This window comes from Electrophorus electricus, chromosome 2, assembly GCF_041902795.1.
Source record: "Electrophorus electricus isolate QZ-2024a chromosome 2, ASM4190279v1, whole genome shotgun sequence".
NCBI lineage: Eukaryota > Metazoa > Chordata > Actinopteri > Gymnotiformes > Gymnotidae > Electrophorus > Electrophorus electricus.
In genome coordinates this window covers 29,209,966-29,224,234 of record NC_137498.1, presented here as the reverse complement: position 1 = coordinate 29,224,234, position 14,269 = coordinate 29,209,966, and the positions used below count along the sequence as shown (strand labels likewise).

The following is a 14,269-nucleotide window of genomic DNA, read 5'->3' as shown; positions in this document are numbered from 1 at the left end:
TGGAATCTGTGAGGTATTTCGTGTTTTAGATACATGAAGGACTCAGTAAGTGTAATGGTGTAATGTAGTAGATCCAGATGGAACTGCTGGCACTGAGCATGTATTAACAGAGCCAGTGGGCCTGAGTGTGTCATTCACTAGAGAGCCAAGTTTGGGTTAACATTTAAAAAGATGCGGCTTGCTTTAAAAGTGAGCCCAGAGGGGCTCTGGCTGGGATACTAGACCTGTTGAGCCTTCTGAAGATGTCATTGTCTTAATCTAGGGAAACACTGAGGAAGGGAGGGGCATACCTGACCCATGAGAAGAGCTCATGATGTGTGGCTGCTGGTATGAAGAGTGTGGACTGGGCACTATGTGGGTTGATTTGGCACAGGATATTTGCTTATCCTGTGTGTAATTAGAATTGTGCACCCACCTTTGAATGTGTGTGTGTGTGTGTGTGTGTGTGTGTGTGTGTGTTTGTCTGAGAGAGCAAGAGAGTGAAAGAGAGAGTGTGTGAGTGTGTGTGCATGCGGGAGTGTGTGTGTGCAGTGGTGGTTTTTACCACTATGCAAACTACTCAAATGCCTGGGACCCCAGAGATCAGGGGGCCCCCTTCTGACCACAAGCAATTACCTGAATTTTTTTTTTTAAAATGACTAAACGCATTAATTATTTCATGGTTTGGCATACCATAACACACTAGCTAACTCAAGAATGAAATGCTCACAGTGGTGCTCAAAAAAGAAAGAAAAATTAAGGGAAATAAGTCAGAATAGTTCAGTTCTGACTGTAATAAGAAGTGCAGAAAAAAAAATGTATTTGATTTGCCTGGGCCCCCAGAAATGCCAATTCCACTCATGTTTGTGTATTTGTGTGTGTCTGAGGCCACGGTACACACCCTGCATGGCCTGGACTAGACTCTTTACTGTATCTGGACGAACACTGAGGCCTGCACATTTCTCCAACAACACAGGAGGCACTGAGTTGAACGTGTCCAAATTATCCACAGAGTCAAAGCTCAGAGAGTCCATGAACCTCCTGGAAAGGAAAATACACTTTAGAGTAGAGTTTTACATGAATATGATTTAGAGTAGAGAATCTCATGAATATCGATCAAACACGTCAAAGGACCATTAAAAATGTCTGCAATGTGAAAATTCTCTCGACTGGACTGCTGGAGTCTCAGTTACCTGATTATGCGTGACTTGTTTATGAAAAGTGTCTAGGTTTGAACATGAACACATGACTTTTGAGAGTGACTGTGTGTCCCCCTTACTCTAAGATCTGGTTCTTGTCATCAATCTGTGCCATCACTTCACGAAGCAGTTTGGCCTTCTCTTCACTGAAGAAAACAAAGAAAAGAAACAACAGTGGCTTTTAAGGACAGTAACTTCAAATTGCACTTCATATAGTAAATGTCTTATAGCACTCACCATATCCTGTATGTTCATATACTACACCATACAACAAGAGCGCAGGATATTAAAACAAGCCTTTCTTGCCATTTGCTGGGACTTTGCGATACCTTTCTAAACTAAATGCAGGATAAGTTTCAGTGCATATCAAAAAGTTTCTATGACATAGAGGAGACAATTTAGGCTGGTTCTCTGCAAGCTACCTGTAGAGTGAGGAGGCCTCATGAGTCGCCATAGGAATCAATTTGGAGAAAAGGTCAGGACCAGTGACATTGGGGTCAGCTGGGGTCACAGGGAGAGGTTTCACAAGGGAAGCACCTACAACAAACGGGGCCAAAGTCTCAGACTTGGGTCAAATGTCAAAGATGAAGGTCCTGCATTAATATTCAACACTGAAACTCTGATCTACCTTTTACTGCAGTCAGAGTGTCCAGCGAGGGAACAGACTCATGGTAGATAAAGTCATTGTCCTTCTTAGCAGAGTTAAACCTAGAAGTGCAGGCACAAAGGAGTAACATACAAAGGGTACATTACAGATCACATAAAATGGTTACCAAATATAAATAATTCTAAACTCTCTCACATCTGCATTTTTATATGCAGCACATGCCGATTGCTCTTACTTTCCACCAATGACATCCATAGAAAATCTCAGAGCCTGCTGTATGGAGTCTGGTTGACCCTGCACAAAGGTCAGAAGTCAATAAATGTAGTGTATGTGTATGTGGGTGTGTGTGAGAGTGTGAGTGAGTGAGTGAGTGAGTGAGTGAGTGAGAGAATGTGTGAAGCAGAGACAAACATGCTTACCCATACCTTACTTAGCTTAATAGCTTCATTTAGTTTGTTCAGAGAGATCTGGAAATATGCAACCTGTGAAAAGGAACCAAATCCTGTGATATAGCTATTTAATCAGAGATCTGGCATTCTATCCCTCCCAAAATCTGTAATTTAAAAAAAAAAAAACGTCACACTGACATGAGCAGCAATTAATGGTAACACATTAATTCAAGTTAAATCATACAAGTCATTACATCATAATGTAATTAAAATGCAGGCTTTTATTCTCACAATCCAAAGTTCTGATATCTGTATTTAATGATCTCTGATATCTGCAAATAATATTTTTTAAATAATGAAAGCTGTAAATATATTTAAATAAATATTTGCTATAATGCAATATACCATTGTTTGTGTGGATGTTTAAGAATTTTTTAAACTTTGTAAAATGCCCACATATTCCTAAGTTTTTGTGTAATGAGAGCATGCTAACGAGTACATGTTCTTTATATAACTGATGCTACTCTATAAAGAGAACTCTGTAAACCCACAGCCACACTCTTCCACACACACTTACTGCTTCTCCACACTTTTGCTGTTCCTCGCTCTGCTTGCCCATGTGTAACTAAAACAGGAGGTAAGGAAAGTCTATCATTATGAGTGTTTCACATGATTAAATCACTTTGAAGCCGGTGTCATGCTTCCTGCACACACATCTGTGATGGCACCGAAGTAGCTAATCTTCATACAGAGAAGCTTCTTCCAGTCCCTCTTCCCTGAGCCACAATCTGAGCTTCCCAGCATCCTCAGGCACTCCTTATAATAGTCACACACCTGTGGCAGAATGAAAATATTAGTGGCCCGGCCAAAAGAAACCAGTGACATGTGAGCACAATTCTGAGTGTACTGTATACTGTGGGCGTCATAAAAATATGACACCTGGGCACAAATGCGCGCGATCAGGAAGCTCTTCCTGTTATCCAACAAAGTTTTCTCCAGGAGGCACTCCTGCGCCTGTCCCTGTAGGGGGCAAGAAAAGAGGGTAAGAGGTGATAAGGGAAAAGAGAGCAAGAAACTGCAGAAACTAGTTCATGAAAATGCAGAGGGGAGATTATGTGTTACAATATGATAAGCTCTGTATATGTACTGCTTGTACTGTACTGGAGTTAGTCTGAATGGCAGAAGTATGGGGAAAAATGTTCGTGTTGGGGGGGGGGGTGGTTAAAAGAGCAGAGTGAGTAAAGAGTGCTTGTTGTTTTATTTTACCATCATTAGACTGATGTTGATGCACAGTGCCTGGTGGCTTATGTCTGAGCTGAAGCTGGAGTTATAATTATCTCTGATATATGCGAATGCTCCTGCAGAGCACTGGAAATGGGTACAAGATGTTTTCATCCCCTACAAAACACACACACACACACACACACACACACACACACACACACACACACACACACACACACACACACACACACACACGGTTTTACACTTATATAGAAAGAGTAATGGTCATTTGACTAACAAAGGTTTGTTAAAAATACAGCAGGCACTACAGGCTCCTAAAACATCTCTTAATCAACTCACTGGCACAAGTGCATAAAAGTAATTCATTATGAAATTCAGTATCAGATTTAACAGGATTCTAATATATGGTCTATCCAGAAATGTCTGAATGTGATGGGTTCCCACCTCCTCAGACACCCTGTTGTCCATGGCACCCAGAAAAGAATGCAAAGCACCTGCAAAAGGACACAACATAAGCAGACGGTTCTATGTTTATATAACCGTGTGAGTGTGAGAGATAGTGTGTGGTTGAGTCTCACCCAGGTTATAAAGAACACAGGCCTGTTCATAGCTGATGTCATCATGAGTGACTTGTTTTCCTGTAAAGATGTCAATCCTGTAGAGAACAATAAAATGTGCAATTCATTTAAGAAACAAAAGAAGAGGGACACCATGTACATAAACCCAGTGTATTATCCCTGCATTTACTGCAGCTTGTTCGCCTCCCACGCTGAAATAAAACAGCATGATGTGTGTACTACTTGCCATGTAGCTGATACAGCTGCTTCCTGTCCCTTCGCCATGGGAACACGACTCTGCAGATAGTGCAGCTGGCCAAAGTATTTCTTGAGAGTGTTGCAGCCTTCAAAGTCCCTTGGAACATTTATTGTACTCTATATGTGGATGGAAAGACAAAAGCAGAGAAAGAAAGCGAGAGATGATGATGATCATGATGATGATATTTCTGTTGATAGAGGCAGATGATAATTTTGAAACTTTTTTAACATTTACCATTAACATTGTTTTTTCCTTATGTGAGTTCAGCAGGTGTGGAGTATGGATGGGCAGTGTAGTTACCCAGTGGTTAAGGTACTCAGCCGGTTAAGGTACTCGACTAGCAATCACAATGTTGCCAGTTCAAAACCCACCACTGAAAAGTTGTCACTGTTGAGCCCCTGAGTAAGGCCCTGAATTGCTTGAACTGTATTCAGTCGTTGAATTGTAATTGTAATTAATAATTGTAAATGTTTTGGGATAAAAGCATCCGCTAAATTCTGTAAATAGATTGTGATGATCCTGTCTAGGCTGAGAGGCCGTAACATAGGGTTTGAGTGTTACAGCAGTAGAAATGAGTAACGGAATGAATAACCAGACAATAAAGTTGACAGCAAAGATCTAGTGCATTTACAGACAAGAAAGTGGTGCAATCATGTCAGGGGTGACCAAAAACATCACAACAAACGAAACCACACTAGAAACAAAAACATGACTAACTAAGCTAACAAAAAGAAACATACAATGACTACTCTGATGACACTGTTCGAAACAGGGACAGGACATCTGCTATCATATTCTCACTTCCTTTTTTATGTAGGATATTCAAGTTGAACCCCTGGACAATGAGGGACCAACGCATAAGACGCTGCTTTGTGTTTGCCATATGGCTTAGAAAAACCAAGGGATTATGGTCATTATATACCGCAATTGGCTGAGAAGTGCTGCCAATATAGACTTCAAAATCCTGCAGCACTAACAAGAGAGCAAGTGCCTCTTTTTCTATGGTGCTCTACGCCAATTGATGTTTAACAAATTTCTTTGAGAAATGACAAACAGGGTGTTCTAAGCTTTGGGTATCCTCCTGTATGAGGACAGCACCAGCACCTACACCACTAGCATCAACCTCCAATATAAAGGGATGCAAGAAGTCAGGCGCAGCCAGAACAGGTGTATGGCATAACAATGCTTTAATAGCATCAAAAGCATTCTGGCCCATAGGGGACCACTCGAAGGGACCTTTCTCATGAAGTAGGTTTGTTAAGAGTGTCAATTTAAGAAAACTTTCTACAGAAACATCTGTAAAAACCAGCCATACCCAGAAAACATCTGAGACTCCGTTTGTTCTCTGGGACAGGAAAGGACAGAATGGCCTGGACTTTGGCATCCAAAGGAAGAACCATCCCATGGCCAACTAGTTTGACCAAGTATGCTACCTCACCCTTACCAAAATCACATTTGTCTAGATTCAAAACAAGCGAAGCATCCTACCACTTTCCAAAAACCATTTCTAATGTTTGCAGGTGTTGCTCCCACTTACAAGTATAAACAACTACATTATCCAGGTAGGCTTCACAATTTGGGATATCACCTAGCACAATATTCATAAGTCGCTGAAAGGTTGAAGGTGCATTTCCCATCATCACTGTCAGTTAAAGGTGATAGAGAGCTCTAAATCATATGCTGATATGCTGCCACACCTTATACATACTTTGATTACTGTATCATTCATGATACTGTATGGTGTCTTACACATTACACATTTACTACTGCTCCCTTCGGTATTGAATATATGTACTTGTAAAAACAACATGTTTTACAATAAAATAAAAATGAAAAATTATAAATCATAAAGCAAGCAGCCCACCTGCCTGAGCTGCTCCAGTTTCCTCAGTGCTTCATTGTAGTTCTCTGGCTTTTCACCGTAGTTCTGCTGGATGTACTAGAATAGAGTGGGATATCAGGGTGAATATCAGAGTGGTTCTGGGAAATCGAACACATTATTGACAAAGTCTAAGCCTATACAACCACTAAACAGGCTGCATGCAGGCTTCATTCACTGGAATCACAACATCCATCTCAACCCTCAAAACACTGCGTAAGGAAGTATGGAATGATGTCAGCCGTGCTACTGGAGACTTTATAAAAATGGAAACAAGTTCACTGGACATATTCACATTTTCCCATTACTTAAACAATATTAAATAATGTTCTGAGTTTTTGACCAGAACTTCAGACTTTAAGTGAAAATCTCTATCATGTTACATACAGTGGCATGCAAACATTTGGGCACCTCTGCTCAAAACCTCTAGCTTGTGCCTCTTGAGGTCATGTATGGTGGATATGAGATATGTTTAGGAGCATTGTGCTGCTGCAGAAGCCTCTTCTCATCTTCAGCTTTTTTTACAGATTTTGCTTCCAGAATTTGCTGGTATTTAATTAAACTCATTCATTCTGTGCCACTGACTGCAACACAAGCCCCCAAAGCATGATGGATCCATGAAATTCCGCACCATTTTTTCCCCAAATATAACTTTGCTCATTGTGACCAAAAAATTGTATTTTACTGTATTTTAACCTCATCAAACCCAAATGTGGGTTTTGATTTGCCTTTATAGCAATCATATGAACAATTCTCTCATAATGTTTTCTGTCTTCCAGACCTTAGCTTGACCACTGTTCCAGTTAACTCTGAAAATGCTGTACTATCTTTTCATAGCTTTCTCCTCTTGTGTGGGCATCAGGTATTTGAATGTTCAGAGCTCTAGGTGGCTCCTAAGAGGAGCTCATGGCTGCTGGTTGATGGGAGAAGGTTTGAGGAGTCAGAGTATTTATAATATTTTGAAAGGCCTCTGCCCATATAATAGTGCACACTGAGACTGTTTCAAGTTATAAAATGAATGGGGCACAAATCTGACTTTGGCTGTCACAAAGGAATATTTCGGCATGTGCACCCATGCAGAACACCACAGAACCGTTGAGATTCCTTCATATAGTCTCACACAATGAAGCCAAGTGAGTGGGGTGAAGCCCTTCTCTCCCTCAGGTGACAGAGTGGTTTATCTCTATGTTTTAGGATGGATGGCTCCAATTTTAGCTTTTCACTTTTGTTCTCAGGTTCCTGAAAGTACATCAATCAAATATCAGCTATGGAAGTCACTTTACACACCCTACATTTAAGTTGGTAGGCCATTCTTTGTTAACCACAAATTGATGAGACACATTTCATGTCTCAACAAAACAGAGTACGTAGCATAGTGACAAAATGCAGCCATATTGTACCTGAGCAATTCCAGAGGATAAGAAGACACTGCAATAATTCAGGACGGTTTGAAATTACAGTGGCACTTTCTGGTGCAGACCAGATTTGAACACACTTGATCTGTTGATAGTATATTACCAATCGTTTATAAATCTTGAATCTTAAAAATCCCAGTTCAGTGTTCTAAAAGCAATAAAATGTAATGTTAACAGGACACATAGGGATGAACTAGTAGCTGGTATCATGTCATTGGTGATTAATACAAATATTGTATTGTTGCATAAGAAGTATACTACACTTGAATCTTTATTGAGCTTTAGTGAAGTTTTGTCCATAAAATGAATCTGACTAAAAACTACAGCTTGAAATGCTGTGTATTGGACAAGTCAATATGAGAATACCATTGGTAAATATAGACCCTAATACTAACCATAACACCAACCCTAACCCTAAACCTAATCTAACCTTAACCCTAACTCAAACTCCATAAATACATAACTGCAAACACAGATGAATGGCCAGTTGCTATAGTTTCTGGCATATTAGAATCTATGTTCTCTGACCTGAACAAAAGAGATTATAAAATCAGATTTCTGCTGTAAATCATACACTGTCATGTAATCCGGGTTATTACATACTTTTATCTTTTGCTCCTGGTAGAACAGGTAGAGCTGGGTGCTGGTAACACCAAGGTCAACAGTAAAATTCCCAGGGAGCACACGTACTATCGTACTAAAAAATATGTAAATCCGTCTGGAAAAGAGTGTCTGTCAAATGCCGTTTATGTAATGTAAATAATCCTTGGTTTGTAGATAGAAAACATCACGCTTGGCTATTACTTAGTAAACTAAGGTGCCAGAAACAAACGTAGACAAACGGGAAGCAAACGGGCATAGATAAAAGGGAAGCGGCAGCCTGTCCTACTTGCCAGGACAAGCGGAAGATGTTTCCTCGCGGATTACATTGTGGGTGTAATAGTCTTAAAAATTCTAGCAAGAGCGAGGTTGGCAGCGTCTTTGGAAACAAAACAGCCCCGGTTCAGAAAGTGACCGTGCCAACAGAGTACATTGCCCTGTCTACTTCTGTACGGGTCCCTGAGCTCGTCTCCAACCTATTAGAAGGTTCTTGTCAACGTAACTTATTTGTTGAATGTTTTACCATCGTGAGGGTTCATTTTTTCTAAAACGGGTAGCTAACGTTAGTTTGCTAACTTAAACACTTTACATATCTTCGTAACTAGCTAATTAGTTAACAACAAGGTGGATAATTATTCGGTTGTCGAAGTTAAAGGTCCGTATTATTTTCGCCGTCTTAACCAACCTTACCTGTCGGACCACAGAACTAAACCGAAACTCTCCGGCTTCTTTTAGCTCCAACCAAATCATTGGCATTCGCGGAACGGCCTCCATTGCTGCCTGAATCCCAAGAATGAAGACCTTATAACGTTACGAGAATTAATGTTAGCTTCTACTCACTGTCCTGAAAAATAAGTGATTAAAATAACGAAGTCACTGTTTGTTTTAAAACTCAGCACGTCCCCTCCTTCCGCTGTTCCCACCTTTGGCTCATGCACGACCGCTGTCATCAGAGTAGGCCCGTGCTTCTTTAGAATTATGGGTAATGTAGTTTTGATATTTATTTCTCCTGGAGATCGTTTTAACGAAAGATCATATATATATATATATATATATATATATATATATATATATATATATATATATATATATATATATATATATATATATATATATATATATATTCGTGTATTTTAGTAGTTTACATTTTCAAGTATGTCAGTGCTTCTGGTAGTGATTTTAGGCTAACGCTAGGTGGCAATAGCTGCTAACCTTTTCAATGTGCTGTAACCTTGCTAACGCTACCTTGTAAAAACTGCAATTTAAAATCTATTCTTTACACGATTTCTAGTATATGCCCTGCTGCTTGATTTTTTTAATAGTACATTCCTTCAAAAGCAAACTTTAAAAAAAGTTGTGGTTGGTACAGATGTTGCACGTTCGATCTTAAGATTCTACATCTAAAAGCACTTCATAATTACCATACCACTAGATAATCCCAGTAGAAATCGCAATGCGCACGCACCCCCCCACCCCCGCCCTCAGGCGCACACCTTTAGGTCTCTCATACTTGATTAGTCTCAGTGCTCCTTTTCTCTGACCACAGGAGCTGAATGACTTTCCCATGAAAAATGTCACCTGTGTTTGAGATATTGTTGCTGTAATGTGCCAATACAAACTACACTGTGTGTGTTTTACATATTTTGGCAAACAGAAAACAGGCAAACTACTCTTGAGATTAACATTTCCCTGTGCAGTCTAGGAAATATAACTTTAGGTATTTAAATCCTGTTATCTTGTTTGTCCATTTAGCTACAACTCTTTGCTGATATTATCTAAAAATCTATGCACGTTTCTCTGGTCATGGTTGACAAGGAGAGCAAATTATCTAATACAGCACATTAGCTAATTTAACAAATCTGCTGATCTCTGTATTATCACAACCTCATGGAATTTTTCCTGCTCCTCACATAGCATACAGTGCCAGTGGGACGGAAACACAGTCAAATATAATTGAACAGCAAAGGCAACTATATACATAAGATGTAGAGCACTGTCTGGGTTCTCAGGGTAGCCCACCTGCGTCCATTCCCACCTGCTGCTGGGGTTCCTGTGGGGTGGGTGGTACTGGTGCCTGTATCCCCCCAGTCCCACTGGGGCTCAATGGCCACCCACTCCTGTGCACAGGGCGGGCGGTAATCTGCCTGCATGGGGTGGCCATGACATTTACCCAGGAAATTACGAGAAAGTAATAAAGTCTTAATCAAAGAGCTGGATGTGTCTGCTTCTCTCAGAGAGGTACAGGATGGGAGTTGGACACAGAGAGAAAGAGCGGAGAACAGGAAGGTAGTGAGTGAGTAAGAGGGAGAGACAGATACAAACAAACAAAGAGAGAAAAGAGGAACAGAAAAAGATGGAAAGCTCTCCATTATGTTGGTTTACAGTAGCAACTGTCCAGCCTCACATCAGTTGATCTGTAGTATTGATTAGGTTTAACTTTCATTAACTCTTCAGCATGTAGACAGGAAGTTACCAACCCCAAACTACTACAAACGACATTGACGTGTCTAGTCCTCTGCTCAGTGACCTCAGCTGTTTCTCTTTTATCCTTACCGACTGTCCAAAAGTACATCATATTATTTGTGTTACTTTGATGATTTGCAGTCATTGGCAAATAATTAATAAGACATTAATATTTCATGTTGCATCTCCCATAAGCCCAGCTGGGTCCTAACCAGATGACTGACAGAGAGCAGTCTCTGAGCTGTAACCATGGTGACACCTGGTCTCTTTAGGACTCAGGACTGGGAGTCTTTAATTGGAATTCACTCAGTTGAATCAGAATTAAAATAAGAATGGCTGAAATGGATTAGAAATAGTGGAGGATGAGGGAAACTATTAAATGAGTTAGCAAGAGAGTAAAGTTTTGATAGATATTGTATGTGTGTGTGTGTGTGTGTGTGTGTGTGTGTGTGTGTGTGTGTTGAAGATGTCGATGGAGTCAGTGCTTGTCATGATGCATATGAAGATGAAAAAAAGTTTTTTTTTCTCTCTTCAAGATGTTGATGATAATGCGACAGAATAGAGATGAAGATTAGTTTGCCATTTTCCCATATGGCACTGTGAGAGAGTCGGTGTGAGAGTGTCCACTTTCACAAGGCCACAATCGAATGCATTAATATTAATAGATGCTAATATGACCAGCCAGAGAGCAGTGCATGCTGGGTAACACGGGAACACAGACTACGGGATTTCTCCGGTTTTGCATGCCAGCGTTCCGGATTAAACCCCCTACACTTCCTCCTCACCCCTCTGCGCCCCCCCCCCCAAGCCCCCCCCCCCCCCACACACACACACACACTCCATTATTCATTTGTGGATTCTGAGAGCAAATCTTGCTGGGCCACTTTTAAAACCTTCAATGGGTTTTATTAATGTGTGGAAGAGACCCCTTATCACATGGTTACAGAATACAAACTAGATCAGTAAATGTGTTTGTTTATCCTTTAAAGAATTATGTTTAAAAATTAGGTAACGCAACTAAGAATAATGTGTTGAAATCCCTGAAGCTATGGTGTGTGTGCTCATGTGCATACATGTGTCTGAGAGTGTATGTGTTTGCAGCAATAGAGCACATATATGTGTGTTTGTGTGTGTGTGAGTGACTGTGAGAGGCTAGGGGAGACATTTCTAAAGGACTGGTCAAGTGGACCCCCCAGCAGGGATCAGCAGTGAAGACGCACCTCTCAAAGGTCACCTTTACTGCAGCATAAACAAAGCAGCACTTTGGAGTGGAGTGGCAAGGAAAGCATCTAAAAATAAAGTGCAGGAGGGGAAGGAGAGTCAGAGGAAGAGCAGAACACAAACTCCTCTCCTGTGGACAAAGACATGTACAGTAAAGACACTCCTGAAGTAAAGCATGTGATTGTGTCTGTGGGCAGTTTCTACTCATAATATCATTAGATCATTAGTCCTGCAGTAAGAGCAGGCTGAGTGCCTGCCTCAGCTCAGGGAGTGTGCCTGCAAGGCACTTAGTGAGTGTACATGTGCTGCCTGGGTATACATCCTTGCTGGTGCTTTTAGGGAAGGCAAACCCTGCCTTGGGGGCATATTCACTCCCGCAGACATGCATCCCAACTCTGTGGATTTAACAGGATATGGTACTCCAAACTAGAGCAGCAGACAGTGCTTGTGTGCCTGTGTCACTGATGATGGGTATACACGTGTGTGTGTGTGTGTGTTGCTGTGGATGGGTGTAGATGTGTGTGTGTGCTGCTGGGGATGGGAGTACATGTATCTGTGTATCGCTGGGAATGGCTGTACAAGTATTGTGTGGCTGGGGATGGGTATACACGTGTGTGTGTGTGTGTGTGTGTGTGTGTGTGTGCTGCTGGGGATGGGAGTACATGTATCTGTGTATCGCTGGGAATGGCTGTACAAGTATTGTGTGGCTGGGGATGGGTGTACACGTGTGTGTGTGGCTGGGGATGGGTGTACACGTGTGTGTGTGGCTGGGGATGGGTGTACACGTGTGTGTGTGGCTGGGGATGGGTGTACACGTGTGTGTGTGGCTAGGGATGGGTGTACACATGTTACATTATACACCTTACATTATTCCCATTACATTATATACCTGACACACACACGGACTGTATAGGTGAATGTATATAGTGCTGCCCTGGGATAATTCACTTTATTCCAGTCATGGCCACCCTCTACCATGTTTAAACTAACACATCTTTATTCATGTTTAAACCAACATGTTTTTATTGACATTTAAACCAACACGTCTTTATTCACGTTTAAACCAACACGTCTTTACTCACATGTTTAAACCAACGTGTCTTTATTGATATTTAAACCTACATGTCTTTCTTCACATTTAAACACAGCAGAAGGTGGCATGTGAATAAAGACATTGGTTTAAACATGAATAAAGACATGTTGGTTTAAACAGGAAGAGAGTGGCCTGTTGGCTTAAATTTGAATAAAGATGTTTATAAATACACCTTTATTCACATTACCACCCTCTACCATGTTTGAACTAACATGCCTTTATGGATGTCAGCTGAAAGAGAAGATGAGCCCTGAAGAGAGGAGCTGGAGAAATGTCCATCCTGCCAGGAACATCAAGGGCAGGAGACAGAAAGAGTGAGGGACTGAGTAACCAGTGAAGAGAGGCCAGCCCTGGATTAACATGTCCCAAAGCCTAGTTTGTTAACAGTTGGGGCATTCTGAACCAACTAGAGGCTTGTCCTTGATTAAGGCAAGTGTATAAAGCATTATAATAATCTAGATGAGATTATACAAATGCAAGAATAATTCTCTCTAAATACTGAAAAGACAGAATCCATCTGATCTTTGCAAAGTTTCTTCATCGTAAATAAAAAAAAAAAAAACTGCACAAGTTTCATAATTTGTACTGAAAATTGCAAATGAGAATCAAAAACAACACCAATAAACAGGAATGCATTAACCCTTGGAATGACTGAACCGGGAGCTACTTGCAAATCCCCAGGAATGTTAGGAATTGTATGTTAAAATCACCCACCAAAACACCATGATCAAAACTGAATACAACAGATGACACCAACTCCTAAAATTCAGATAAAAAACAACCATGTGATTTAGGGAGTTAAATTACCAAAAAGAACTCCTAAACATTTAAAACTCAGGAATGCAAAGATAGCAAAAATGTCTTATTCAAAAATGCTATGGCATCAATTAATGTTAGTTTCTCAGCACGACCATGCCCCCATCCCTATCGAAAACAGACAGGAGATTTTCTGCAAATTATTGTAGTTACTATCTCCAGATTCAAAAACAGGATTCACTGAAGAGAAGCAAGTCTACCTGATCAGACTTAAATACACCAGGCCATAACCGAACATACTGGAACTCCAAAGATTGCCACTAACAGCAGCCTAGCTGCTTGAACACGCTGTCCAATGAAGCCAAATGACACAGTTTACAGAACAACCATGTCCATCGCTTAAGCCTCTGTTGTGGCTGGACCAAATTATTGCTGTGATGGCTGTATTGAGGTAATAAAATGGGTGTTTACAGGAAAAGGAGGTTTAAATGTTGAAATATTATCAACATAAAACAAAGGAACATAGAAATTCTGAATCCTTATAAAATGATCTGTGTACAGAGAGGTAAATCTTGTTAATGTTGATGTGCAGTAAAGAACGGCACAA

General features: G+C 40.7%; 1 protein-coding gene across 4 annotated transcripts in view; it reads right to left on the bottom strand.

Moving 5' to 3' along the window:
• Window positions 1–9,065, bottom strand: part of ptpn23b (protein tyrosine phosphatase, non-receptor type 23, b) — a 14,359-nt gene extending 5,294 nt beyond the window's left edge. The window contains exons 1-15 of one of the 4 annotated variants that reach the window (XM_081697857.1): window positions 8,820–9,065; window positions 6,100–6,174; window positions 4,224–4,351; window positions 3,998–4,074; window positions 3,864–3,913; window positions 3,441–3,572; window positions 3,114–3,194; window positions 2,889–3,008; window positions 2,752–2,799; window positions 2,205–2,267; window positions 2,021–2,079; window positions 1,807–1,886; window positions 1,601–1,715; window positions 1,259–1,324; window positions 881–1,020 (exon numbers count right to left, since the gene is read on the bottom strand). In XM_081697857.1, coding sequence (XP_081553983.1) covers window positions 881–1,020; window positions 1,259–1,324; window positions 1,601–1,715; window positions 1,807–1,886; window positions 2,021–2,079; window positions 2,205–2,267; window positions 2,752–2,799; window positions 2,889–3,008; window positions 3,114–3,194; window positions 3,441–3,572; window positions 3,864–3,913; window positions 3,998–4,074; window positions 4,224–4,351; window positions 6,100–6,174; window positions 8,820–8,903 — 1,318 coding nt within the window. In that variant the 5' untranslated portion in view covers window positions 8,904–9,065. The other 3 variants (XM_027014957.3, XM_081697859.1, XM_081697864.1) reach the window with 3 other exon arrangements.
• Between the last annotated feature and the right edge of the window lie 5,204 nt (window positions 9,066–14,269).